Source organism: Oculina patagonica, chromosome 7, assembly GCF_052425735.1.
Source record: "Oculina patagonica isolate OP01 chromosome 7, crgOcupat, whole genome shotgun sequence".
NCBI lineage: Eukaryota > Metazoa > Cnidaria > Anthozoa > Scleractinia > Oculinidae > Oculina > Oculina patagonica.
This window is the reverse complement of record NC_135764.1, coordinates 31,125,926-31,153,556: the sequence shown is the minus strand read 5'-3', so window position 1 is coordinate 31,153,556 and position 27,631 is coordinate 31,125,926. Positions and strand designations below refer to the sequence as shown.

At 38.3% G+C, this 27,631-nt stretch overlaps 4 protein-coding genes across 4 annotated transcripts; 1 reads left to right on the top strand and 3 right to left on the bottom strand.

Annotated features, from left to right (window-relative positions):
* Positions 1 to 87: 87 nt before the first annotated feature.
* On the bottom strand, positions 88 to 9,408 carry LOC144659599 (TNF receptor-associated factor 4-like). Its single transcript, XM_078520067.1, has 7 exons — positions 8,944 to 9,408; positions 8,573 to 8,627; positions 7,551 to 7,655; positions 4,735 to 4,899; positions 3,100 to 3,177; positions 2,195 to 2,269; positions 88 to 1,412 (listed from the first exon to the last, which is right to left on the bottom strand). The coding sequence occupies exons 1-7, from the start codon at positions 9,111 to 9,113 to the stop codon at positions 831 to 833; spliced, it is 1,230 nt and encodes a 409-aa protein (XP_078376193.1). The 5' UTR covers positions 9,114 to 9,408; the 3' UTR covers positions 88 to 830.
* A 194-nt stretch (positions 9,409 to 9,602) lies between these two features.
* On the bottom strand, positions 9,603 to 16,019 carry LOC144659603 (uncharacterized). Its single transcript, XM_078520070.1, has 6 exons — positions 15,429 to 16,019; positions 13,250 to 13,532; positions 12,754 to 12,914; positions 12,435 to 12,675; positions 11,475 to 11,548; positions 9,603 to 10,675 (listed from the first exon to the last, which is right to left on the bottom strand). Exons 1-6 carry the CDS (start codon positions 15,996 to 15,998, stop codon positions 10,457 to 10,459), a joined length of 1,548 nt encoding a protein of 515 aa, XP_078376196.1. The 5' UTR covers positions 15,999 to 16,019; the 3' UTR covers positions 9,603 to 10,456.
* Positions 16,020 to 17,239: 1,220 nt separating this feature from the next.
* Positions 17,240 to 19,374, bottom strand: LOC144659606 (uncharacterized). The gene is made up of 5 exons (XM_078520074.1): positions 19,050 to 19,374; positions 18,871 to 18,987; positions 18,560 to 18,659; positions 17,674 to 17,741; positions 17,240 to 17,473 (listed from the first exon to the last, which is right to left on the bottom strand). Exons 1-5 carry the CDS (start codon positions 19,362 to 19,364, stop codon positions 17,348 to 17,350), a joined length of 726 nt encoding a protein of 241 aa, XP_078376200.1. The 5' UTR covers positions 19,365 to 19,374; the 3' UTR covers positions 17,240 to 17,347.
* LOC144659596 (coiled-coil domain-containing protein 148-like) lies at positions 19,235 to 27,495 on the top strand. Its single transcript, XM_078520065.1, has 12 exons — positions 19,235 to 19,375; positions 19,946 to 20,386; positions 21,163 to 21,481; positions 22,114 to 22,258; positions 23,365 to 23,571; positions 24,401 to 24,541; positions 24,740 to 24,858; positions 25,142 to 25,259; positions 25,384 to 25,434; positions 25,852 to 25,941; positions 26,099 to 26,238; positions 26,470 to 27,495. Exons 1-12 carry the CDS (start codon positions 19,315 to 19,317, stop codon positions 26,477 to 26,479), a joined length of 1,842 nt encoding a protein of 613 aa, XP_078376191.1. The 5' UTR covers positions 19,235 to 19,314; the 3' UTR covers positions 26,480 to 27,495.
* The last annotated feature ends 136 nt before the right edge of the window (positions 27,496 to 27,631 follow it).

Sequence of the window (27,631 nt, the reverse complement as noted above, 5' to 3'; positions counted from 1 at the left end):
ACACGGCCAGCCAGAAAGTGCATGAAGAACAGCTTTTCTGTGGAACAGCTTCGATTGGTCCTCCTGATTCGCCGTTTTTTTTATCCCAACAAAATTGCGAGACCGGGTATACGAATGCGTTACCAAGGAAACCGCGTTTTCACGCTTTGATTCGCCTCCTCTTTTTAATTTTCTCTCCTCATAAACTAGGGTATATTGTCTTGATATCAGTGTCACCAAATTCTCCGAACTGCGAAAGTTACGGTAAACACGATAAGTATGATAACAAGGCATTTTTGGGTAGTGCAAAATCGCTTTCAAATCACAGGAAGCCTCAAAATAGTAGTTCAGCAAGACGGGAAAGGAACAAAGAGGTTCTAACAAACCAAAATGGTTATGAATTGGGAAGCCTAAAATGGATTACGAACGACAAAATTTAAAAATTTAAGCTATGGGTTTCACGATCATTCAGTCTAGTCCCTAGGCGTTACCTTACCCGCGCGGGCGAACGCCAAGTAAACCTAGTCCCCCACCCCTCCCCCCAGGAATGTAAAAGCCTGGGAATGGGGTGCGTTTCGGTGACGTTATGAAATTTCGCGCCAATCGAGTGAACGACGGAGGGCTAATGCTGGAAGGCAGCTTTTCAAAATTCTAAGGCGGTCTTTTAATCTTTATCAAATTTCCAGTTCATAGTCGATAGTTTGTCGCTGTGATATTGTAGATTTTTATTATATTTGTCATCTAAGTAGTCTCAGTGGCGATCAACAACCTCTTTCCCAGGGTTTCCTCGGCAGTACTTTTCGAAATGGCGAGGGGGTGGGGGTGAAGGAGCTTGGTATTGAATCAAACGGTCAAGTTGTTGCTTTTGAAGGTTCAACGACCGCCTTAATAAACAGAGCATCGTCCTTTATAAACTCGCCGGACTCCAGGGCTTCGTGCGGTACAAAGCACGGGTTACCTATCCCAAGATTCTCTTTCATAGTGGGTCGGTTGAACACAACTTTAATGTTCGGTAGCGAGCGATTCGGACTGAGCTGGTGAGTTCGATGTGCTTTCTGCTCGCCTTGATCGATGAGAAAGAAAGTTATCTTTTGCTTGAACGGCCAGTCAAGCAAAGCATCGTAATCACCCTTCATTATAATAATATACAGCGACAAGTGGGTCGATTTGCCGCGGTCCCGGCCTTGAAGGTATGCCTTTAGTCTCATTTTATAACCATATTGAGAGGTGTAGAAGGGCGGGCTGAATATAGCGAGGTCTTCAGGCGAGGCCACCGCCTGCTCATACTGCTGTTTGTAATTGGCGATTTTCCAGATGAACACTCCGTTTGTACAGGTACTGCGGCTCTCGTTTTCGCGGATTCTCAGCAGAGCTAAGCTTAGATGCGTGTGTACCGCGGTCTTGGAATGGTCTTCAAGAACATCGCGTTTTCCCTGGAATAATAAAGAAACAATAAGTGGTTTAGAAAAAAAAAAAACAATCAGACAATTTAATAATCGCGCGTCGAGGTTCATCACTTAATGTTGGGTAGTCTGGCCAAACGGAGACGCAAGTAGACGCAAGATTTCAACTTGCGTCCATATGCGCCTCCGTTTTGCCAGGACGTGCGTGCAATTGTGTTGACTTGCGTTCACTTTGGTTAAGATCAAATTTTCACGCAAGTCAACGCAAGTTTTTCACCGTTTGGCCACCCAACGCAAGTCAACGCAAGTCTTGCTGTTTACTTCAAGTACTGAATAGTAGCGTGCGTAGTAGCATTGGAATGGCTTTTTTGACACCTTTTGTGCACTTGCGAGTAAACTTGCGTGTCCGTTTGGCCAGCTAACGCAAGTCTGTATGCAAGTTCAACTTGCGTCCACTTGCGTTACTGTTTGGTGACGTTTTTTATACTGCGTTTAGTGATTGGTTTAGAAACTCGTGCCAATTTCTCATCCAATCAGAAGTAAAACCAAAACCAATCGTGACTCGCTCACACATGTACACGTTTTCCCGCGCTTGAAGCCGACTGCATGTTTTTGCTTTGAGTTTTGATTGGTTTGCGTCTTTTGGTCTACAAAGTGTACTACGTGAGTTGCATTTCTAAACCCAGCGAGGATGAGATACAAGGATGAGACTTGAATATATTTTTATTTTCGTTGCAGAAAAAGACCATCTTTCAATCGGCAGAATTCGAATAAATTTTGACTAAAAAACAAATAAAAGTTAAACAGCTTACCTTGAAGGTGCAGCCAATGTCTTGATAACAACAAGGGTGGATTGCCAGCGGACACTCGGTCATGTGAAAAGACATCTATGAAAAAAAAGCAAACAAAATACGAAATGAGCGGTTTTCTAAATCAAATGACATATAGCTCTTATGACATATGGCTCCTTAAATGACATATAGCTCCTTAGAAATCAGACATCTTCAGTCGCGCGGTTATTTGTACTCCCAGGAAAAGAAAGATTTCTGAGATTGCAGTTGATTCTATACTGATGACGTGCAATTCTACAGACATCCGTACACTGTCTCTGATTGGTTGAAAATATTCGCACAAATCGTACGCGTGCAATAACTTATACCAAACTCACTGTTTCAAATATCTTGTCAAAAGAAAAATTATTTTTAACCACACCAAACATCGAAAACAAATTCCACTGAATCGCTTGAAAGACGATCTTACAAAATAGCTACACGTGAAATTTTACCTATAGTTTACATGGCTCTTGTGAACTTTGAAATTCATTTTCTTAGGCTCTGATAGGAAATTTTTGTTGGCGTTATCACGGATAATAACTAGCCTGCGTAGCAGGCGCCGTAGTTTCGAGCGCGCATATGGGAAACGCGAAAGGTGCGAAGGGGCCACGATTTTTCTTCGCGTGGCCTTCTCGCGATCGCGCTCTCTTTTAAACGCACTAAAATAACTAAACAGGCGCCTGCAACACAGGCTAGATAATAACTTGCATCTTTAGCTTTTATAAAGGATAGTAAATAACGCTATAGGATTTTAATTATTCTGGTACTCGATTTTGGTCCAACTAAAAATATTATTACTCGAATTCCTGATGGATTCCGTCTAAAAACCATTGTCGTAAGTTAAGGTAACGCAGTGATTAAGTAATGCATATTAAGTCGCTCACCTCTTCTCGAGGGATGTCTTTTGCACCACATTTGTTCACGCACTCCAGAGGAATCCGCTTGCATACTTTCATGTGGAGCTATTTTCAGCAACAGAAAAAGAATTTTAAAAGTGACGGCTTCCCAGCACAAAAGAGACTTGTCACACTCAGTGCGTTTCGAGTCCGTAAGCCGGAACTGAATCATGACAGAATTTTAGCCAAAATTTAGGCAACTGATGACCATCAAATTCGTTGAAATGTAAAAATAATCTCTCAAAACAGTTACGGAACATTTTAATAACACAGCAAATACAAAAGAAGGTACGGATGGCCAAAAGCAACGAAAATTGAAAAGGATGATTGCGATATGGGTTTTTGAAATATTGCTGGGCTGAACAGTTTTCAAAGCTGATCTCGTTTGCTCGTAACTTAAAATTATAATGCCTGGAAGACACTTTTGATGGAAGTAATTTCATTGCAAACATTACGTTTCATAGCGAGTATTTGGCAAACATAAAGCTTAACTCAGCCGTGAAACAGTCCCCTTAACCCTTAATATGCTAAGTCCGGATTGTTCCGCGATGTGGAGGAATGGCCATTCAACCACTTATGACGTCGCCAATTTACACGTCAGCAGATTTTTGCGATGTGCAACTTATAGAGTTTGGATAGATCTTTCCACAAGAGTGTCCATCTTGAATATCGACTGCATCCCGACAGAGCTAATCGAAAAAAACGTGATCAGTTTTTGGTGTAAAATTGGTGCTAAAACAGGCCAACATATCCGTACTTGATCATGGTCTCCTTTCCAGGGTTTTTCCAATTCACTGATAAACATCAAAACTTTTCAGGCCAGTAGAAGGCGTGCACAGAGTAGAAGATAGAGAGAATAAGAAAGCAGAGAAAAACGAAAAGGAAAGGAGCAAGGAAAAAAAAAACGGAACAGTTCAGCAAAAAAAAAAAAATCCAAATTTTGGCTTATGCGCATGCGCCAAAGAAAAATGTTGTACATTTTTACATGGCAATTTCATCAAAAACTTAATGCAGTGTCAGAAAGTGCATTTCTAGCAAAGTTCAGAGAAATTTAGGACCGTAGAGCCAAGAAAATCGATTAACGGTTAAAAAAACGTGTTTTTTGGAGTAATTTCAGCCGGCCCTACTGTGCTCCGTAGATATTAAAGGGACTGTGTCACGGCTAAGTTAATATTATGATATTAAATTTTGTCAAATTTTCGCTATGAAACTAGATGTTTGCAAAGAAATTAATTCTATGATTGTAGATAACAAAACCATAGCTTCATTGCAGCCAAATGTGTCTCCCGGGCGTTAAAATTTAAATGGGCTCCTGGTTACAATCAGACATGATTAACTTTGAAAACTGATCCGCCGGACCATATTTCAAAAACCCATATCGAAATCCGTTTCAATCTTCGACAATTTTGGCCATCGGTACCTCCTTTTGCATTTGGTGTGTTATCTAAATATCACTGTTTTTAGAGGTTATTTTATATACTTAAACAAATTTAAAGGTCATTTCCGATGCCTAAGTTTGGCTAAAATCCGTGACACTTAAGGGTTAAAGTAGGAACCAAAGTACCAAAGTTTGGGGAGGATTGGGACGAATTAGTGACGTAGCAGCGAAAAGTCTTACTTTACCTTACTATCTTTGTAAGTGTACATCTCCGAACAAAAGTGACACGACACCACCCTCCAGCGGCACTTTGACACCAGATGATACTGTAGTGTGCGGCGAGGCATAAGTTCATTGCACTCAGCATTTGTACAATGTACATCTTCATACGCACAGTTTTTCATATGCTCCTGTGTGAAAAATAAAAAAAAAGTGCTGTCATAAATCTACCTGTTTTATAGAAGAGTGAGAAAAAACGGGCGTGCAATTTCTTAAGGCCCCCTAAACAAAGAGAAAACTGTTTGCTAAATGTTTTCATTTGTGCGCACACACTAACCTGCGATCAGGCGTTATTTTTCTCGCGGCGGAGGGGTCAACGGAAAAATGCTTCCTTTTTTTCTCCTTCCCTCCGCCGTGAAAAAAAGAAAGCCTGATCGCAGGTTACAAACACACAACATTGCGTCGCAACAAATGTTTAAACAAAGTTGGATCAGTTTTTTCCGATCCTGCTCTTTTAGTACGATTTTAGAGAGATTTACAGTGTTTTTAAATAAGCCTGCGATTTCCGAATCAAAATCCACTTCAGAACGAATTCCTGAACGCGCGTGTTTGCGTCTGTTCGCAGGCGAACGTAAAAGACGAGGAAACATTCTTAGCCTAAACAAATTTCTGCGAATTTCGTGTCTTTTTGCTACATTTTGCATTATTAAAATATTGCTTATACTAGACTGTGGATAAAAAAGGAAAAAACAAAAAACGCAAACTGACTTCACCAAATTGTTTTGTTTTTTCTTCGCCGTAGTTTTGGAATTTTCTAGCAACAAAACAAAGACTTATTCCATGCTGCTTAAAAATTAAACAATAGAATGTCGTTTGAGGTGGCTTACCAATATTTGTTCGCGGTATAATTGAAGCATCACTGAATTTCATCCAGTCTCGCCCAACGTTCGCAGAAACTAGTGAAATCGGCGATTTTGGAATTTCTTTCAAGAAAACGTACTCGCGAAATGTTGTAAAATGAACTTAAATTCAAAATTCTAAAAAAAGCCTGCAAATGCATTTTAAGGTATCAAATCTCTTGCTACTGGTCAAAGACATATGCGATTCGCCGGTGGAGTTATGAAAAAGGCGCAATAAGACAAATCAGCGCGCAAATTTCTTGCATTTTATAACACAGTGAGTTGCGCAGTTTTTCAATTTATTATTTAACACAAGACTGCCCTGCACGCAATCACGAAGTTTTAGTGTAAAACACGATTTGATATAAAATATTTAATTTTTTTTTTAAATTTTTTTCAAAAAATTTATTTTTCTTATTAAAATTTTTTTTATACTCTAAAAAAGTTGTAATTATTTTTTTTTTTTTTAATTTTTTTTTTTTTTTTTTTAATATTTTATTAAAAAAATTATTTTTACTAACACAAACAAAAAAAATATTCCGCAAAAAAAAAAAAACGATTTTCCCAAATTTAAATTTTTTTTCTCAACTTAAAAAAAAATTTGTTGGCGTTATAAGAAAATATTTATATCTTTACCTTTTATTAAGGGGAGGAAAAAAAAAAAAAGAATTAAAATATTCTGGAAATTGATTTTTGTCCAACTTTAATAAATATTACTCGACTTCCTAGTGGATTCCGTCTTAACACTATTACTGATGCAGAACATGTGAGAAAACATTCGAAGACTAAACTATACGCGCTAATATGACCAGATGGTGTTATCTCATAGAATATGTGAAATCAAAACACTCAAGTGACCACAATTCAAACAAAGAGAACCACGTGAAGAAAACTACATTTTACCTGTACAGTTTAAAAGTTCTGAAGCTTGTTTTATGCGATTCTGATAATGAAAAACACTGGTCCTTTTTCATTAACCTTTTTTGGTTTTTAAATCTGTTGTTTGCTTTATTCAGAAACTTTAAGCGCTGAAATGACAATTAAATAGAAAGGGAATCCATTTTTACGGGAAACCATGTCAAAGCAAAAGCAGATCTCGCCAAAAGAACAAACAATCTTCTTCCTCATAGGCAGGTTGCCTGACAGAATATTTTTTTGACTGGTGGAGAAATTAAAATATGCCGTAGAAAAAGTGGAATATTTACATTTGTCAAAAAGAACTGCAAGTAATTCAATATATTCTTAGGCTGGCCCTGAAGGATTTCATTTATATTGCACAGTCCGGTTAAGATTAAAAATTCATTTCGTTACCCCCCAAAAAAATTAACCGCGGTGCTTTTGTGACGCGTTTTATGGGTAATGATTTCCAATGCCAGAAAACATCATGATTAAGTCCGTCCTTAATTTTACTTTAAAACAAACATTAAATCACATCGCTTTTGTTTATTTCTTCTGGAGAAAAACACGACACAATTAAAATTAAGAAGAAGATCGACAGCTTTGAAATGAAGCCATTCAAATGCGTGGTCACGTGACCACGGACTAAAGAACAGCTGCTCGGATCGGACTGCGAAATGACAGAAAAGCTCTAGTTTGATTACTAAACAAAAGGGTTACGTCTCAAGTGGAAAATATCCCATATTACTAGCTACAATTTTAAAGCAAAAATTTGTCCTAACAATGCTTCAGAGAAATTCTTTTCCACCAAGAAATGTCCATGATTCTTGCAAGAAACTGTAACAATAGCAATAAATGTTCTTATGTTGCTATGGGATACATGTTTCGTTTTCTTAAAATTGAAACTTTTCCCGATTCACACACAAAAAAAAACATTGCGAATGGTCAAACGCAAAATTTCGTTAGCCCGGGTCTTTTGGTGGAAAATTTTATCAAAGGTTCTTCCAAAAAAATTAAACGTTTTACCAAAGGTTTTTCGACCTTACCTCAACATAAATTAAATCTCCAGTCCAATCGCACTTCCTTTTCCAATTGGAGCATTTCACTCCGAGGCATAAAACGGCGCGTTTTGCCGCCTTGTCTACGAAGATCTGTAAAAAAAGAAAAAAAAAGTGTGAAAATAGTGCGTAGTTAATCCACAATGCATTGAAATTAACTCCAGAAGAATTACGCCGGTTTTTCACCTCAGTTTTATTACTAAACAAAAACAATACTAATAAATTGGCGATTTTTCTAGCACGTTTTTCGAAATGAATTAGCAACTGAGCAGACTGAGTGGTTATTATAAGAAACAGCGACCAGGTTCTTGATCCGAAAAATAAAAGGCTTTTAAAGTCAGCGTTTTTCAACGACACAAGTCAAGTACATTGTCGGCCTTTAAATATTCCGATTTCAAAATTCTGTCGCTTTTATTGTTTTGAAGTACCCTTTTTTTCCCCCCCCCCCCCTCCCACAAAATTATCGAATATATCAAGTGGAGATCGACGTACAAGGAAAACTGTTTCAGTGTTCACGGGCCGCGCGCAATAAATACAAAGAAAAATAATTATGAACAATAACGACGAATAGTTATTCTTTTTGCTTTAAACGTTGCCGCTTTAAAGTCAATGTTTTTACATATAATATTCTATTTGATTAGCTCCTTCTTCGTATGATCGAAACAAGGAATTGTAGAAAACACCGGCAGAATTCAATTTGCGGTTTGCACGTTTGTGTAGATTATTTAACATAATATTTCAGATGTTTTGACGGTTCCCGCCAGCGATATTTAATGATTATGGTGATTCGGAGCAAAAAGGGCCCTCGCCGCGAGATCGGTAAAAATACGATAAGAACCACTTAAGTCAGTTTCTTGTAGATTTAAAATGCTATTTATCTGAGAGAAGATTACGAATATTTTGTGCGCACGTTATGCAAGACAGCGAAAATGTGCACATGTATTGTTTACTAGCAATAAAACATGAAACAAAAAATAAAATAGGGGAAATAAAAAAGATATTCACATTACCTTTGAAGAAGATATTGGTTTTCTGTCCAGTGGGCATAAACATGGACTCCCCTGCCTGAAATTTTATTTACGGATAAAAACAATTACTGTAAAATTTTAGCATGGTTGAATTTTATGTTAAAACAACATACACAGGTTTAATACAATTTTCGCAACACATACGCACAAATAAAATAAAAATTAACAAAGAAATTTATATGAAATCCGGTCGCTATTGCTATTCTATGAGGCATAATTACGCGCAAGCGAATCTGGCGCGCGAGCCGTCTTAGTTACTACAAACTACAAACATTGCTGACTTTTGAATAATAAATACTCAACGATTCCCCGTGTATGCAAACATTAACGACTGATATTCCACAGAAATTTACCTTCGTTTTAACTCTTGTAGACATGACTGGCAAAATCGATGACCACAATCTTCGATTTGAACAGGATCGCGGAAGGCTAACTGGCAAATTGGACATTCGTACTCCTCGGGTAGCGGAAGAACAAATTCGGCTTCATATCCCCCGGTTTCTCGATCAACTCTGTCCGCCATGCGAGAAAATTCCGGTTTATGACTGCAGAAGTTTTATTTGCCCGCCAGTTTTTCCCCAAATGTAGCTCACTGCGTTTGAGAGAAAACTAGAATGACGCGAAATTTAGTATTGGGATTATCGACAAGTGCTTCGTCGTAAAGGAAATGTATTAATAATAATGAAGCTAGGCTCTGACAATTATTGTCATTATTGGAACACATCTGCCTGGCGCGGGCGCAGATTCGACGTCAATGGTTTTCATTTACTAACAAAACATGACACCCCAAGTAAATTATCAATATCTGTATTTACATTGATCTTGACATTATATGAAACTTCAGAAAATTAATATTCACACTGTACGGGAATTAAAATTTTTAAAAGAAAATTTTGCCCATGCTTTTTTCGCAATTGCAAGCATTTCATTGAGAGTTTTTAATATTTTAAGTCTAATAACTCAAGTATTTTTCTTTCTTCAAGAAAAAAAGTTACAAAATAATATATATCTAGTGGTTTTTGTTGTCGTGGAAAATTAAACAAAAAAGCTATTCAAATATTGATAATGTAAACAGGAGTTTTACAGTTTTACTTTTGGTGGGTGACCAGAAATAAACATGCGGAATATTCTTGAAGGCGGAAAGATGAAAAATTGGGGAAAAGGATGAAAAACAACTCAATTTTTACGGTACTGCATTCAAAAAAAGATTTTTGGTTCTCACAAGAAAAATACGAAAGATGAATATGAATTAAAGCAGCTTCTTCTGCTAGGTACGCTGATGCCATAGAAACTTAATTTGTGAAACTGTAAATATAATCATCGACATTCGTTTTCATATTTCACGCAAATCATCTCTCCGATATCTCCCGATAGCCTTGTTCAAGGATTAAACCAGTTAAGGCCTGTATAGAACTGGGTGTCAGTTTTTCCTTGCTCCTTCGAGCTCAAAGCACAAGACTGAAGTCTTAACAGTGTATTAAAAATGACTTTAAACTCACTCTCAATTTGAAGTGCCTTCAAAGTGGATTTCACTAATCACATCAGCGAATATAAACAGAAAGGCGGTAACTTCTATTGTTCCTATTTACACATTTCTCCTTTTAAAGGACTCGGTTGTTTAAAAACCGATCGACCTACGATTACCCAGAACTTAAGTTTTTTTAGCGTTTTACAGTTGCAGTTAAAGATTAAAATAATTCAACGTAAAAAGAATTGGAGTTAAAACGATAGAAACAAACAAAAGAAATCGCAAATGGATCAATGACATATAAAATTGAATTTGACCAGAGATGTTAATAATGGATTTTGAATAACCACGCGGACACAAAATTCCAAGCTAGTTTTCAGATGTAAATTCTTGCTACGTTAGTCAATGTTTCCAAAGAACAGCGCTAAAATGTTCAACAGCTGACAGTTTTCAGGGCAGATTACAACCATTTGTGTTCCTTGGAGAATCTCCTTGAGACCCAGACTTTCCAGATAACTTCTTGTCCGTGACGGATTTTTCCATAACTCCGACAAAGGCTTCTCACGTGGATCCAGACTTTTCCAAGGTGAGCATATGCAGCCCATCTGCGTATAAAACTGAAGAAAAAAAATCGTGTCTTGAAAGCCTGCGAGAGCATCTGTTATTTTTTTTCCGGCTCTTTTCGGCTCTCGGCGAGTGAAACGAGAGCCAAAACAAACAGATGTTCTCGCAGGAAATTACACATAAAGTGCTTGTTAACAAATCTGTATCAAATCTTTCTGTTTAAATGTTTTTCTTGTTTACTTATTTATTACTATTATAATTCCATTTTCATTTGTATTTTTATTTTAGTACCTTAGGTGATCTGCTTTAATATGGGGTCTTTGACTCTTTCGTAGTTCATCCTTTGGCCGTTTTCTTAAGCCATAAATAGTTATAAATTGTAATAAATAAATAAATGTTGGGTTTCCAAATTTTTTTAATCAGCCAATCAAGAAGCAGACAACGCACGTGCAATATACAGTCACGTGGCTATTTGACTCTAGTCTGCGTGGTCGGCGTTCAAAAAAGGGATCGCGCTTCGCCGCTCTCGTCGCGCCTATCGCTCCGCGCTCAAACTCCCCTTCCCCCTCCCCTTTGAACGCCCTTACTTTCCAGACCTACAACCGCGCGGTTTTTACACAAACAAGAGAATTCAGACAAGTCATTTTAGACTCTTGACGTCACATTGGACGCAGGCGAGAAGCAGACGTTTAACTATAGGAGTTTTTCGCTAGCGCTCACGCTATTTTCTACGTGAACGGCAAGAATTGGGAATTCGTCGGAAACTTCGACGTAGATTTTCCAAAACAATAATGTTGAATGTTGTTCACAGCTGAAGTATATAAGGATATCCATCACCGAGTAATCACGTACCAGTTCTTGCAGAGAGACTACTTCTGTGGCAAGAAGCTGGGATACACTTTGTCCTTGCTGCTCTGTTATCACACCTTGGTAAAAAGAAAGATTATTGTTTCTGTAACAAGCTATGTATTCTCCTTACTAGCAAACGTTTTGAAAATTTTCTCAGTCCCCTTCATTTAAAAGTGAGGGTTCATGTTGTACCAATAACTGGGGTGTGGTCACCATGCGCAAATTCACTTTGCAATGAACTGTCTCTAAAGTGCTGAAAGTGTACACGCTCGGGACCAACTCAAGCTGCCCACCTTAGAGAGGTGTCAGAGATAAGTTACCCACAAACAGATGAATTTCGGCCAGAACCAGCCAGCTGACCATGTCTGCCTCAGAGAGGTGTGCGCCTTAGGGAGGTGTCCGTTTTGGAAGAGTTGACTGTATTTTCAAACCTCGAGTGCTGTGCTTCAAAATCAAAACATTACTGCACCGTTATCGTTCTAAGTATCCCAACTGGTCAGCCTCCTGCTAGTTGGGATTTTTAACAAGTTTCTGTTTGAGTTACAATTATATTTGTTTCCCGAGATTTACAATGTCAGTGGATTAAGAGCCACTTTGTGGAAATGCCACTGCAAATTCCCATTACAGTTAACTCTCTCTATGACGGACACCGTCGGGACCGGCTCCAGCTATCCATCCTAGAGAGGTGTCTGTCTTATAGGGAGTTTAGCACAGTAAAATGAATGAAAAACGACGGGGACGGGACCTACACCTGGTGTCCGTCTTACAGAGGTGTCTGTCTTATAAAGGTGTCCATTAAGAGAGAGTTTGGCTGTATCATCATCATCATCATCATCATCATCATCATCATCATCATCATCATTATTATTATTATTATTATTATCATTTTTATTAACATCTTAATAACGTTTAGAAACCATGCTAGCACCATTATTAAGCTGACAATGCCCCCTTAATGATTACCTTTAACAAGAACTGTCAAAAAGGCTTCCAAAATCTGCAAATTTTCTTGGCAGTTTTCAGGTTGAAATACTATCTGTTCCTCATATTGGTCACCGTCATCAGCTTGTTGTGGGGCAGTCAAGATAATTCCAGCTCCTCTGAGGAATGAAGCCAAGATGGACGGACTGGATAGCAAACATGGAAGAGGGTTTGAAATCACAAAAGACAAATCAACCAGTTGAATCTCACTTTTCTCTTCTGTCTGCAAGAACATGACAAAACATGTTAAAAAACTCTGATCAAGAGAATTCCCCTAGAAGAAGGTAGATTTAAAAATTACCTGAAATTTCTTCATGGTTCCCAGTAAGAATTCCAGTGCTGCCCGTCTGTCATCTGGAGCTGGGAAACTAAACAGCTTTCTCAGAGCAGGTTGCCAGAAACGCTTTGTTTTCATGCCTCGCACTTCTGATGTTAACCAGCTAACAAACTCAAAGTCCAGTTCTAAAGCATTAAATTGGAGTCAAGGTGATAATTGGTGTTATTTTTCTCTTGATTACAGAATACTTCAACAAAATATTACAGCATACCTGAGACAGCTCCAGAGGTGCTCAAAGTGGTGGTGGGGGGGGGGGGGAGGCTGTGGTGATGATTGGTCTGTTCTTTGTAAATAAAGAGGGGGGATTTACTGCTTTTATGATGGGAGGGGGACGCAAAAAATGTTCAGCCCTTTGGGCCTTATATTTTAAGTTTTTTTTTTTTTTTTTTTTTTTTTGGGGGGGGGGGTCTTCAGGATTCGCCAACAATGATTAAGTTGAAAGAAGACTTGATTTACATACCTTGTGCATAAAATGTTCTCTCGTTGAAATTGGTTTTGAAGGGATTGGTCGATATGAGCTTGACATCGTATCTGGCTATACCAAGGGTACCATCCTTGAACAGTGGAATGCGGCAAACACTAAATGCTCTTGGTTCTCTGGTATCCAAACTAATGCAACATCTGTCCAAAGCCTTTGTGCAAAGTTTGATTTGATTTTCCAATAATGATTTGTCATAACCAAGCCATGAAGTTGATGTGTATTCTTTGGAAGGATAATAATTAAGTCTTTCAGAGTACCATACCTGCCAACAAAAGCAAACAATTTGTTATGATAAAGAGTTTGTGGACCAGGGAGGGAGGGTGTGGTAAGACTGCAAAGTGGCCTCCTCATTCACATGGTACACAGACCTCTCAACCTCAAAGAACCGGAAATCTGGAGATTGAGGTAAAAAAACCGGGAGATTCGAGTAAAAACCGGGAGATTAATCAACTGACGGACAAAAATAACTAAAACCAGGTGCTAATCAAGAGAAGGAGTTTTTTTCCTGTTTTAGCAACACAAAAATTAACGTTCTTTTCACGGCTTGTGTCTTCTATATATGGGTTTCGATTGTGTGTCTAGCGAACAAACTAATGAAATACCTTGCTCGCCTTAGTAAGCCAAAAATGACATTATGCAAGAAATTGTATCCTTATAGCTTGTGAATCGTGAGACTTGAGAGGTCTGGGTACAACAAGGACCTAGCAGAAGATGACTATGAGATTCTGAGCAGCATTAATTTACAGGAGCAGGTCTATCATCAAGATTAGAGGGAATTTGTTAGGGGGACTTTGACTCACCCCCACCCTGGGGTGTTGAATGGTAAATTCGCGACTTTGCAAGATGGCAACACTTAAGGCAAGACTGATATCTTTTCTGGGAACCCAAGACTTTCTAAGCCTCGAAAAAGAAATCAAGACTCTGAGAAGGTGTCCCAGAAAAATCCAAGACGACAAGACCCCTGAAATTTGGCTCAAATACTCTGAGACACACATGGGTTGAAGGACCATTTCACAACCCCATCCCTCTACCCCTGGGGAAAAAATAGCTCAGATCTGGTGATTGATCCCTGGATGAAGAAGATATGTAACCTATCGCAGGGGAACACCATTAAACTACATTGAATTTTATAAGCAAATATAGTTCTCAGCTCTCCAATGACCTCCAGTGTACTCTAGCTCCAAATTAAAAGTATGCATGCCAGCCTTAGGGACCAGTCATTATTTATGTAGAGGGGGGGAGGGAAAAAAGAAGGGGGGGGTCAAGGCTATTTCAGAGTGGCAAGAGGGGGGGGGCTAAAATTTTTTATAAAGAAGTTTAGGGGGGGATCAGCAGTTTGAGGTGGGTAAAACAGTTAAATAGAAGAGTGCAAACACTATAAGTGAAACAGTGACGCTAAATTGTACAATTTTATGCTATTTCTATTGTTTTCTTTTGTTTAAACTCCACTAATTATGTACAACTTTTATAGTGATTTGTATTTTACAGAAATACTGTTTGCACTCTAAACTCCATTGTTATCTCAAATTTTAGTTAAATATTAAAAGAATCCAGACCTATCTGCTTTAATATCTGGTTTGACTGAAATTATTTCTTTTTACAAAATGATTATCACTGCAATAGCCCAAGAAGTAATAAAACATGATATAACAACAAGAAAGTAGTTCTTTTACACTTTAAGAAAATCATTGGAAAAGATTATATTTTGCATGGTTAATACATTTGTGTTCACCATGAGAGCATAATTTGTAAAAACTATCACTTTTCCAAAGTTGAGGAGTTAATAATTGCGGTATGTTTACTATACACATAACTCGTCCAAAATTTGCCCTATTGCTGGAAGAGTATCCACAGCAAAGAAGCCTTGGCTGAGTAAGTGTTGATCCAGCCTTTGTGCATCAGAACAAGTGTGCAATTAAGATTGTATGTAACATGCATTTAATAATTACTTAAGGCATATAAAGAAGATATGAGGTGAGGGGGGGGGGGGAGGGGGGTCATAACGTAAATATTGAATAAAGAAGGGGGGGTCACTTGCTACTTACATGGCCTGGAGGGGGGGGCCTTACAGAAATTTTGACCTTTCCAACATATTTTTCCCTCCCCCCCTCTACATAAATAATGGCCGGTCCCTTACTCCATACCCCGGGCTCCATACCTTGCAAACAACGTAAATGGAGGTTTTCCCGCAAAGTTGAGGCAACTCTTGATCCACTCTTAACTTATTTATCCTTGCAGTAAGTTTAACAGGGTCCACGTACTCAATCTGAGTGGTCCCTAAATCAATCCAGCTGAAAAATTTGCCTTCGGGACGTCCCACAAAGTCATCCACCAAAAACTCACTGACACGGCGCGTATTAAATGGTGGCTTTAGTGCGATCAGGTATCTATCTACGTTCTTATTTGAGCTACTGTGTAAATGCGGCCTTAAAATGTGCAGCAAATCTGTCGTTTGATCTGTCAAGATTCCTCCATTCTTGCGTAAACTTCCAATGTATTCGAAGCAATCGCAACCGTGTTTCACGAACACTGACAAAAGTTCGTAGAATTCATGGTTTGCTATCCGTGGAACGGTAAAAAATTCTCCATAATCACGATTTAACTGCGAAGCAATGTTTCCTAGAGCGTTTCTCTCGTACAATTCGCTTGACTTGTCCAGTATTCCTTCATCTGTGAAATAAAACTCTCCTCTGTCGTCTCTGTTTACTTCTCCCGTATCGTCCGCCATGTTGTTACCAGGCTTGTCACGGTCATTGCATGACGACCTCGGCAAAACAGGGCATGGGGGTAGGGGGGGGGGGTGGAGGGTCGGGTGGAGGGGGGTAAAGGTTTGCAGTGTAATTATGGCTAGGGTTATCATGCCATTTACAAACTAAGCAATTTTCTGTTGTTAGTATTACATTGCCTCTATTTACCCGGGATTTCAGAATTAAGCAACAATGTTGTTGTCCATTTCAAGATGAAACAATTTTACGTGGTTAAAATGTTTCCAAACACAAAAGGGATAGTTGCATTTCAAGAACTTCTCATAAATCAAATCCCAAAATCAAAACTGCTAAGACGCTTTACAGTAATCAGAGACAGTCATCCAGCATGGACGGGTCAGATTAAACAATTAGCTGTTACTGTCAAAAAAGTCGTAAGCAAAAACAATTGAAGTGGTTTATAATAAGGAAAACAGGAAAAAGTCACAAGTACCTTGCGCGGGCCACTGTTAAACTGGTATTTCTAATAAAGTAAACCTTTAAACAACTAACTTTATGATTATAAAAAATCGAAATATGTTTCGTCGCACATGCCAAACAGAATTAGAACTTAGTCTGCTCGCTCTTTACTTGTTTGCTTCGGCGAAAATAACACACACGTCGTACCATCAAGTTACGGTAAACTTCATTATTATTAAACTTGATTTAGGTATTCCTCTCTTCTATCTTTCGGAACATAGTAAACTTTGATGTAGGCGAATCGACTTCAGTGTAGGCGAAACAACTCAGGTTGTGTAGGCGAATCGACTTCACTGTAGGCGAATCAACCTGTAGGCGAAACAACTTGTAGGCGAAACGACCGGATACCGTTCAGAGCTAACTGTAAACAAGCTAACTGGAGCCTCATTCAGGCTAACCGGAATGTTATTCAGGCTAACTGAAGTGTCATTCAGGTTAACCAGAGTGCCAGTCTGCAGCCTGCATTTTTGCACACTGCTGTAGTGTTATCAAAGTTAAGTTAAGTGCTTTGAGTACTCTAGGGGGAAGGGAATAGGGAGTAGGAATAGCATTCTTTAGCAAGGCTCTAGCTGGCTTCAGGCTCCCAGATTATGCATATACAACTGAACAAGATGGTTGTTATAAATAGCAGAAGGTGAAAAGAAGAAAAAAGAAAAACTGTTTAGTGGTTAATCAACTTTTTTCCTTTCCACCCAACACCATTTACTTGATCGCTAACAGTCTAGTCTGAGATACAAATGATAACTTGAGGAGATACTTTGTATTTTTAATTTCAAAATATAACAATAATATTTACAAAACTCTGTTCATATTCTTTATAATTAGTCAAATAAAAATCAATAATTAATTTATTTTATGTAGGGGCTGCTTTCCTCAAAGCCAGGTAGCCGTTGACAATATCCATCGGCAAACTGCGAATTGAGCCAAACTCCATAGAGTTGTTGTATTGTATTCCAGTCCTTGGGTCTTTGTATTTTGCCTGAAAAGCACAAAAATTTGATTTGTTAAAAATTTAGCTGCTCTACAGATTTTGCAAGAAATTGTTTCAAATATTCTATCCAGTTTTATTTTTGAAATACCTGAAAATGCTATAGTACAAATCAAGATCTTGTACGTGGGATATTTGGTGAAAAAAAAATTAGTTTTAATCATTTTATATTAAAATCTTTAAACACTTACTGGTAAGCCAGAGAGGTCAGCATATTTTTTGGCTGGTTTAAATGAAGGTGGAGCTTCTACACTGCTATCTGTAAATAAAACAAAGAAGACATTTTATTGTATTTCATCTTAAATGTCAAGAGCAAGATTCTTTCTACCAGTGGTACAGTAGAAGAATCAAATTATGTTGTTCCTGTAAAACCCTGTAAAGCACCTCTACTTAGATAAGCTCCCCCTCTTTTATCAAAGCAAGAAATTTCCTCTCTATTAAGCCCCACTTCCTCTCTCTTTTTACTTTACGATCAATTGATCACAGACTCTCACTCAGCTCTAATTAACCTGCTGATAATTAAAGGTTAGGACTCTGTGCACTTGGCTCTGATCAAAGGGCATGATTTTTGGAGCTAGATTACAAAGAGATTACAAAATTATCAAATTAAATCCTGTGGGGATGATAAGAATGAGGAATGGTTTAACTTACAATAAATTAATAGCCATAGAGAAATTCCTAACTGGGGAAGGGGGGGGGAGGGTGGTTAACCCATAATGGAGTAGCATGCCATTTGAGGGGGGAGGGGAAGCAATATTCAATATTGATTCAGTAGAAACCACAATCTTGTCCCCAGAGGCTGCGATCCCCCTGGTCTGCAACAGGGATCAGGACCTCTGGGCTAATCTGAAAACTCGCCAAAAAGACGACTGAATCTGATTGGCTGTTAAAAACTTGTTCGTTCCACCAAAACCTCTGGCGCAAGCGCACAATCAAACCGGAAACAGGATAAGCCCAGAGCGGTTGAGCTTCCTGACCGCTGGTTTAGGGGAATGCGCAGCAGGCTCTGGGAATGAGAAATTATTGAAACCAGGCGAAGTGCCTTCCTTATAAAGAACTATTCCTTTAACCACTCACATGTTGGGTCATCTTGTTTCCATGGCAGTCCTCTCTCTAATGTCATAATTTGTTTTAAATTTTTCCAAATCTTTTTCTTGCCTGCATTTACCCCTGAGTGCTGTAGAAGAAACAAGCGCAGACACAATTTTAGTAATCATCCTTTCCTAAAATCATATGCAACAAACAAACTTGCCTTCCCTCTTCCGAAATTAATTGAAACCTAAAATTCATGAAGTTTCTCTTTCACTGTATCAAGTGTAGTTTTCTTCTGTTTTCTTGCTAGCTACAGTTATTGTAACTGTTCTAAGATAAAACAGGTCTCAACTTACTTCGAAATTAGTGTCTTTGAAGACAAATTGTCCGTTGGGTTGACCGCTTGCTTCGCTCACAACACTGTACGAAGAAGGACTGCTTGACGTCGAATCTAAATCGTCCGCCACACACGGCTGAAAAAGAAAAATATCGTAAGAATATAACAGCAGAACGTTCAAAAAATTTATTAACTTACAGTTAATGGCCTTTTCCGCTTGTTTGGAGTAACAGACGCCGCAGCAGGGCTTGCCGAACGCTTCGACTTTTTACTTCGACTCGAAGGTCTTGACGCCATCTTGCCCAGCATGGAAATGAGACAACTTGGCTTTCTAAGCATGAAAACGAGGCTAACGTTACTTTTCAAAATGGCGCCTGGTTGAAGTGTTGTTGATGTTGTGAAGGCTGTTCTCAATGGGCATTTTCTGGAAATGTAAGGATGTAGTTCACCAACCTTTGCTTGAATGAGCGGAAGGGATCTTAGGAAGTTCGTAAACTTCCATAGAAGTGCCATCGGTGCCGCAGGTATGGATTAAATCATGGAAGTATATACAACTTTAACATGTGTAGAATTCGAGAAACAAACATTTCTAATATCCCCCGGGTTTAAATTTATCGATTTCTAAAATACACCCATCAACCAGCAAGTAGAGATTAAAGCTGAAAAACCAGTTTCGATTCCCGAAAGAAGAACTCCTTTAAGAACCAATAAAAACAAATAAGTTTAGCATAATTATACTTACTTGGAAACAGCTTTATAGAGCTATTGCTTTACATTTCAGTTTGAAAATTAAGGACTTAAAAAAGTGATGGGGCATTTGTTGAAACTTTTAAAAGGACCACCCTAAAGGTACCAGAATCTACTTTTGGGGATACGGTATGGGTCAAGTTCATTAAGTGCAATCAAAGAAATACTAGTTTTGAACAAAGCAAATTAAACAACTTTTTTAAAGTTTGAGCCTCCCCACCCCCCAACTCCCAACCCGATATCCTACCAGGACTAGGGTCATTTGGTAAGAGGGGTGGATGGCACAAATGTATCGCTGTAATATTTTAACACCATAACAGTTATGACTTGTTTTTTTCAATTTTCAGATAGTTCACTAGTGAATCGTTTTATAGAAGGACAAGGCAGTAACCGATATAGACCTGCTAACTATGACAAACTTCAAGCCATCGCTCAGCTTAGAAAGGCAGCTGGCAATAAAACCTTTCAGAAGGTCGAAAAGATAACAAAAGCCAGCAAAGAGAAGAAAGAACAGAATCTTATTCAACAGCATAAAGCTTGTTGGTCAAAGGAAAAAATAAGACTTCACAGCTTACAGCGCAAACTGCAAAGTGATATTGATGCCCTGCGGCCAGGGAGTCCATTGGATTACAGCTCAATAAAGGAATTTTTCCAAGATTTGGAAACATATGAGGAGATTCTCAGTGAAGACACCAATGAGTTCAAAAAGAGCACTATACAACCCTTATGGGATTTAAGAGAGGATTTGCAGTTTTGGCTTGGAGAAAGCAGAGACAGAATCTTGATGGGTCAGTTAAAAAGTTTACTCAGCTAATATTATGAAAATCAAGGAATTGTGGAATGGGCCCAAATTTTCATATCACTGCCCCAGTCATTTTGTTCTATTGCCCTGCCTACTTTCATAGAAGAATTCTAACCGTTGATTTTTGGATATGTTATTTACAACTCATTTATTACATATTTTGGTGCTATTATCATTGTCATTGAATTTAACAGTCAGCAGGATGAGCAATTCAATAAAAGTTCCTTTAAAAGAAATGTTTCTATTTCTTTTAAGTAGTAACGTTGACAGTTTGGTTGTAACTTGATGTCATTGCTGCGGAAAAAAAATATTGGTAGTTAACCAAGATCACTTTCCAGCGTAGCTCAAGTGATAAACCGTTAACAATGGTGGCAGCAAGGAGATGCACCACTGCGCCACATAAATTTCAGGAATTTGTCAACAAAAGTGGTTGCAGTGGTGTTAAAAAAATTTGGGCCCATTCTACAGTTAGGGGATTTTCATAGTAATAAAGCATGTTCCAGCTATCAGATCTCGGGTACCGAATAAATGCCCTCTCTCTAAGGTGTCTCATGTGTTTATTTGAGGTAAAATGAGCTTTAGGGATATTAGCCAGATACATGTTTGTCAAAAAGAATGAATAAATACCCTTGCTTAATGAACATTGGGCTCAAATAAATTGCAGTCAAATAAACGCCGGGTCCACCAGGCTAAGTTTGAAATAGATGCTGGGGGCGTTTAATCCAGAAAATACGGTATAACTGGTTCTGGTGTTTCTTTTAGGAGTTGCTGATAAAGAACACTCAGATGTGCTAAAAGTTGTGGAGTCAGTCAAGATGCAGCAGCAAGTTGTGATGGAGAAACTACAAATGGAACAAGAACAGCTCGAGCAAGAACTCGAGGGTTTAACATTACATGAAATAACTGGAATGGGTGTGATGTCAGATGTTGTTACAGAGACAGGAATTCCTGATGAAGCATACGATCTGGAGTGTCCTGATGAGCAGTTAAAGATGAATGTATTGGAAGAGTTTCTTCTGTTGGATAAAAAATACGAAGCTCAGTTAGAATACCTGAGTGTCAAATATCAACATGCCAAACAGTAAGTATGAACTTGAGCAGTATTTTATCCTTATTGCACATTTAAAAAGCATGCAAACTCTGTGGTGTCTGACATTTTGCAGACTACCGGTATTATTGAAAGCTTACTGTAAACACGCTAACTGAAGTGCTATCTACAGCTGTAGGCTAACTGGAGTGAATAGTAGGCTAACCGGAGTGAAAAGACTGCAGCCTGCAAATGTCAGACACCACAAACTCTGAAGTTGATTTTGATTGTTTTTTGTTGTCATCAGTCATATGCAAAAAGTAAAAGGTAAAGTCAGTGTCCGAGCCAAGTGGCCCTAGAGCCGGAGCTTATCCCAGTTTCCGTAGCATTAATGACTAGGAGTATTGCAGTACTCCCACCTGAATGAGATGCTAGTCCATCACAGGGTTACCCACCAGAAGTAAATTCGCCAGTACCCATTTATAAACCTGGGTGGAGAGAGGCACTGTGAGAGTAAAGTGTCTTGCCCCCCGCCAAGCCTTGAACCCGGGCCGTTTGACTCGGAGTCAAGCGCACTAACCAGTAGGCCACCACGCCTCACCATGCAAAAAATGTTACCATCGTTTTAGATTTAAATTCTGGAGTAAGCATGGTTTTGAAAAGAACAGTAATGCATTATTTTTCAGTTCTAGTACAGGTGGATGGTCAAAACATGATCATCTACACTTTGTCCATTTAATGGAACAGTATCCACCTGAGCTACCAAACAGAAGGATGCTTTACATTGACAGAATGATGAGAGAACTTTCACATAAAACTTGCTCACAGCTGGTAAGGACTGACTGTATTTACAATAATCTAGTGGCCCCCAACTGCCAGCACTTAACTGTCATTGGTGTCTGTTGCATGAAGCAACTAGAAATATTTGCAACGTGACCGGAAGGGACAATAGCCCATCACAGATCACCCCCAGCTCTATTTCTGTGTGTTTAGTTTTTGTTGTAAAGATCAGATCCTTACAAGTGTATTGAAACCTTAATTTTGGGAATTGTTAAAAGTGTTGGAATGATAGTTATGTAATATTTTGTGAAACCAAAATATTGGTTAAAAATGGAAACTCGCGTTTTTTGCCTCGATAATTCTCTCATTTCGAGATAAAACGGTTAAGCCACAGATGTCCATATTTTTCTCGGCAAAGCCATAGATGTTTGTATTTTTCTGGGAGCAATTCTTGGTGCTTCTGCTTCGCCGATTCTTCGCAAACAATGTTCTTGAATGGACCATAACAGTCAATTTTTCTGCCGACGCAAGCATCCTCGCCAAGCCATGTTCTTTTAAAATTGTGTCAAGTTTGACACACCCTCCGGAAAGTCCCATTTTCCGGGAACAAACCAAGCCGTTTAAAATGTATAAAAATAACAAAGTAACATATACAGTTCTATGGATACAAATTTCACGTAGTTTAAACTTTTGAACTCTCTAACGGGTCTGTGAGTAAGTAGAGACTTCTAGAGTGATCTAGAGTAGCCACATGATAGGTATGTGTTGTTAAACATAAAGTGCGTTTGTATATTTGGCAGTGAGTAATAGTGACCCATTCTTCTCTGTTTTAAATGTCAAACTTTAGGTGCTGCGAGATTGCAATTTTGAGGTTCTTTTTGAGGCCGTCAGGCCTACAACTCTTCAGTAAGCCAACTATGCCCCTGCTGACCCTTTTATCATCTCAGAATTGATTAACATAATTTAATTTCTTGAGCAGACAAATGATAAGATAAAGATTAACATAAAGAACATTGATCATCATGATTCTAAAGGAACATTTAATTAAATTAAAATCCTTTTTTGAACTGCCTAGCCTTGACTTCCTACTTCAGTACATATTTCAGTATACTCTGCCTCACTTTTTGTGATCATTTCTTGTTTTATTAATGTTTTAGGTTGAACATGAAGAGTGGTTTCTTGCTCACAAATTTTACCAAGAGCAGTTTCACAGTACACTTCGTGCCTGGGCTCACCACAGAGAAGACTTACTTGTGAAGGTGAAAGCTACGTTTGTTGATGCATGGACAGCTTATGAAGACGCTGCGGAGAAAGCTAAGACAAGAAAGAAGCAGGAGCACATATGCCAAGAGCTCTATGAGAAGGTTTGTTTAACTTCAGTGTAGTTTATAATTCAATTTAAAACCTGGTAGGAAAAGCTCACTCAAGGACATACCAAAAATCAAAAGCTAAAAAATTGAGAAGTGGTAAATGTTGTTTTGACATCACAGGGCTCGACACTAACTTACTCACTGGTTTAGCTGTGCGTCGCAACTGTCAGGTATTCTACTTCGTTTTCACTCCAATGGCTAGTAGGATGCTACCTGGTGCCAAAACCTAATTTTAGTGCCTTGGCTTGGCTACCAGTCTCCCCTGCATCAATATTTGAAAGGCTAGTGGAAAAAGGTGGGTATTGATTTTCAACTACAATTGAATATGGCCAAAACATACCTCAAAATTCACATGTTAGTTTGTTTTCAACCGTAAAACATTGCCTTGGCTTTATTTACACAGGTATTTGCTTGGTTTCTCCAGTCAGCATGTTTAGTAGTTTGTTTGTTCTAGCTACTAATTAAAAGCAAAGAAAGTTCTTAAGACGCCGAATGGAAATAACAAGTTTTTTACACAGGTTTTTTTCTCAGAAACAAAGCAAAAGACTGCAAAAACACATGCAGTACAATGTTTCACTTATGTAAACAAGCGCAAGTGAAATTTGGAATTGTTTTTACAATGTCCATTTTTTGGCAAAATCACTGCCGCCTTTTTAAAAAAATAATAATAATTTTTTTTTATTTTTTTTTTTTTTTTTTTTAAAAAAATTTAAAAACGCATTAAAAAAATTATTATTAAAAAAAAAAAAAAAAGTTACACAGTAAGCTTGCTCCAAAGCCTTCATTTGAAGCTTTAAAAATCACTATTACTTTGTCACTTCAGGTACTTGCATTCCGAGAGCAAAAACTAGAGGCACTAAAGCTTCAAGCAGCTATTGCTGCAAAACAACAGGAAGAGGAAGAAGAACAACTAAGAGCTGCTGAGGAAAAGGAAAGGAAACGGAGAGATCAGCAACACAAACAGGTTAAGACATTTATCACTGCAATTAATGCTCCATATCCTAGAAGACTGACGAATTAGTTCAATTCTGACTGGCAGTGTTCAGACACAAAAAGGCAATCCACACATAAAGTCTCCACCTCTTTAATAAACATAATATTTTCATTATTAAATTAATAATTTTGTATTAATTTTAATATGTTCAATTTTCAAATTTTGTAGATCCAGGAATTTAGGGAACAAAAAGAGAAGGAAAGAGAAATTTCAGCTCAGGAGGAAAGAAGAAGGCTGGCGGAACTACAAGAAAAAATGGCAGTGCAAGCTGTGTTAGATCGGGAAAGGTACAGCTTGTACTGGCATTAAAATACAGTGTAATCGCCCCTGCAGCCTTTGAAAACTACCAATCTTTGATGACATAGACATAAGACATAATTTTTCAAACAAAAACCCCAAACAAAAAAATTTTTTTTTTTTTTTTTTTTTCCCCCTACCTCACTACTCATTTTCTTTCTAATTTAACCACAAAGAGCTTAGGAGCCTGTAGCTCGTTAAAATTTTTCGCTCTCGCTTGAAGAGTTGGAGTTATAGGATTCAACTGTGATATTATTTGCAACTTTTTTGCAGGGTACAATACCGCCAGGAGCAGTTACAGCTACACCAAGAAGCAATGCAACAAGCCAAGGAACTGGCTCTTGAACAAGAAAAAGAAAAACAGAGACGACTTGACAAACTTAGAGAACAGGTATGTGATATATTTTATAACAAACTGTTTTCATATCTTAAGGTATCTTTAACCCTTCCCACTCCCAGTACTTTTTTGATGCTTTCTATATAGACTTCAGTTCTGACTTTTATTTTGAACTTAGGTCCAAGTTCATGTAGAGGATGATCCTGAGAGGTTGTTTAAACCAACTGAGGTATTTATTTTATTTATTAATTTAATTATTTATTTATTTATAACTAATAGTTGCTGCAAAGTCAGATCAGGACTAATGGTCAGATCTAATAATCAAAAAAAAAAAAAAAAAAAAAAAAAAAAAAAAAAAATTCCCCCCCCCAAAAAACTTCCTTTCTACATAGTTTGTTAAGCCAGTCTGTGTGCCAGGAGTTTTTTCTCATGTGCTTTGTTTCATTGATAAGCATTCAAAGCACTTGGTACACCTTTGTTAGGCAAGGCTACTAATTAATCTATGTGAAAGAAAATTTTCTGGCACCTAGAAACTCTGTTGTGTAAGGCTTACATAATAATTTAAAAAACATGATGTAGAACTTGCATCAAACATGATTCTTAGTACAGTCATATGATTGCCTCTGTGTATCATTGTGTTCCACAGGCATCCCAAGCTCGTGTGGCCAGTATGTACGAGGAAGAACTTGACCTCCAACATCCACTGTATGCTGTTCATGGCTATGATGAAAAACAGGTCAGATGTGCTTACATCACATTCACTTCCAACTTCTCTGAAAGATCCAGAGGTGCTAAGAGGGAAGGGGGAAATCTACTCTGAGTGGTGTCTAAATGTGGAAGGGATTGTAATGAGATTGCACTCACTGCGGTCATGTTGTTAATTTCTGTTGCAGGTGGCTGGTGACAGAAGACTAAGAGTTGAGAAAGCTCTGAGAGAAGCAGGGATTCATAACACTGATTATGCAAGAAGGATCATGGCTAAAGTAAAACCACCCCAGGAACCAAGGAAGGATCAGCATTCAACCCTGTTCAAGTACGACTGTAGATCAGTTATTAATAATAAATGTAATTAATAGTGATTGCATTCTTATTCTCCTCAAAGTACCACTACTGTGCTATAGGAATGAAAACCCCAATCATGAGGAACCATACTGCGTTGTTCCAGAATTCATACCCCTGCCCTTCCCAGAGGGTTTTTGGTTTGAAACCCACATTCTTTGTGGTTCATAAATTTAATACACATTTTGTTTTGTTCCTAATTCAGATACGACTGACCAGGGTGTAAAAGCCTTTGTGAAGATGTTGTTAGCTTTCTTTCCCATCGCCTGTCACAAAGGACTTTTGGCACATCATCTGCTTTTAAACGACTTTAGTTGTAAATAATTATTTATTAATATCAACAAGTAATGGGTTGGTTAGCTATAAAGCTGTAGTCCACATTTTAAAAGAGCTTCTCACAGTACCAGATGTTTCAAAATTGTTTTTAATATCTGTGCATAGATTAATATCAGTCTGTACATAATAAAAGAGTTATTAATGACATAAAAGTTGGTTTTCCAGCCCTTAAAATTCAAACAAAAAGAAGGGATCCTAAGTAACCCCATTGAGCTGAACAACCTATCCTCCCCCCCCTCCTCTGCAGAGGTTCCCATGGGTTCCTTGTGAAAGTAAGCTGGGCAAGGTGAGTGCAGGAGCAAAAGAAGAGATATCCATTGCACAGATCCATCCTGTCACCGCTCTCTCCATATTCTTGTGCCTGCACTCACTTTGCACAGCAGATTCTCCCCACCAAAAACCTACGAGGAGCCTCTGTGGAGGAGAGTCCTCGCTCCTCTCCACTTTCTTTCAACACTTCGTGCTTGTACATACTTCACTCAAAGCAGACAATGGATACCCCCTACCCATAACTCCTCAAGTCCTCACAGTTGGCTGGAATGCATGAAATGGAGATTGGGAAACCAGGGTTGTCAAAATAGCCCGGCAGCCGGCGGATTTCACTGTCTATTCGGAACTCTGCACCGGCTACTCCAAATATTAGTAGGTCAGTTCTGAGTGTGTTTTCAAGTTCTGAGTGTTTCGTAGCCGCCTAGTTTTTGGATGGAACCTGCTACTCAAAAACCCACTGACAACCCTGGAAACATGTACACACAGCCTATAAATGCGTGTCTAGAAACAAAGGCAAGGTATTCTTGGATGGGTTTTCTACAGCATTGTAAACTTAAATGATGCTCTGCATAAAATTTATAATACATAATGTACATTGATTGTGTTTTTTGTAAAATTTTAAATACCAAAATAAAAAAGTATGTTCTCTTTGCCTTAAATGAGGCCATAAAATGATGGTCCAATATTTATACATTTTGCAGTCAAACCAGGCCAAATGTTTCTCCGAGTACATTTCCTTCATTTTTAGTCAAATTTCCCAA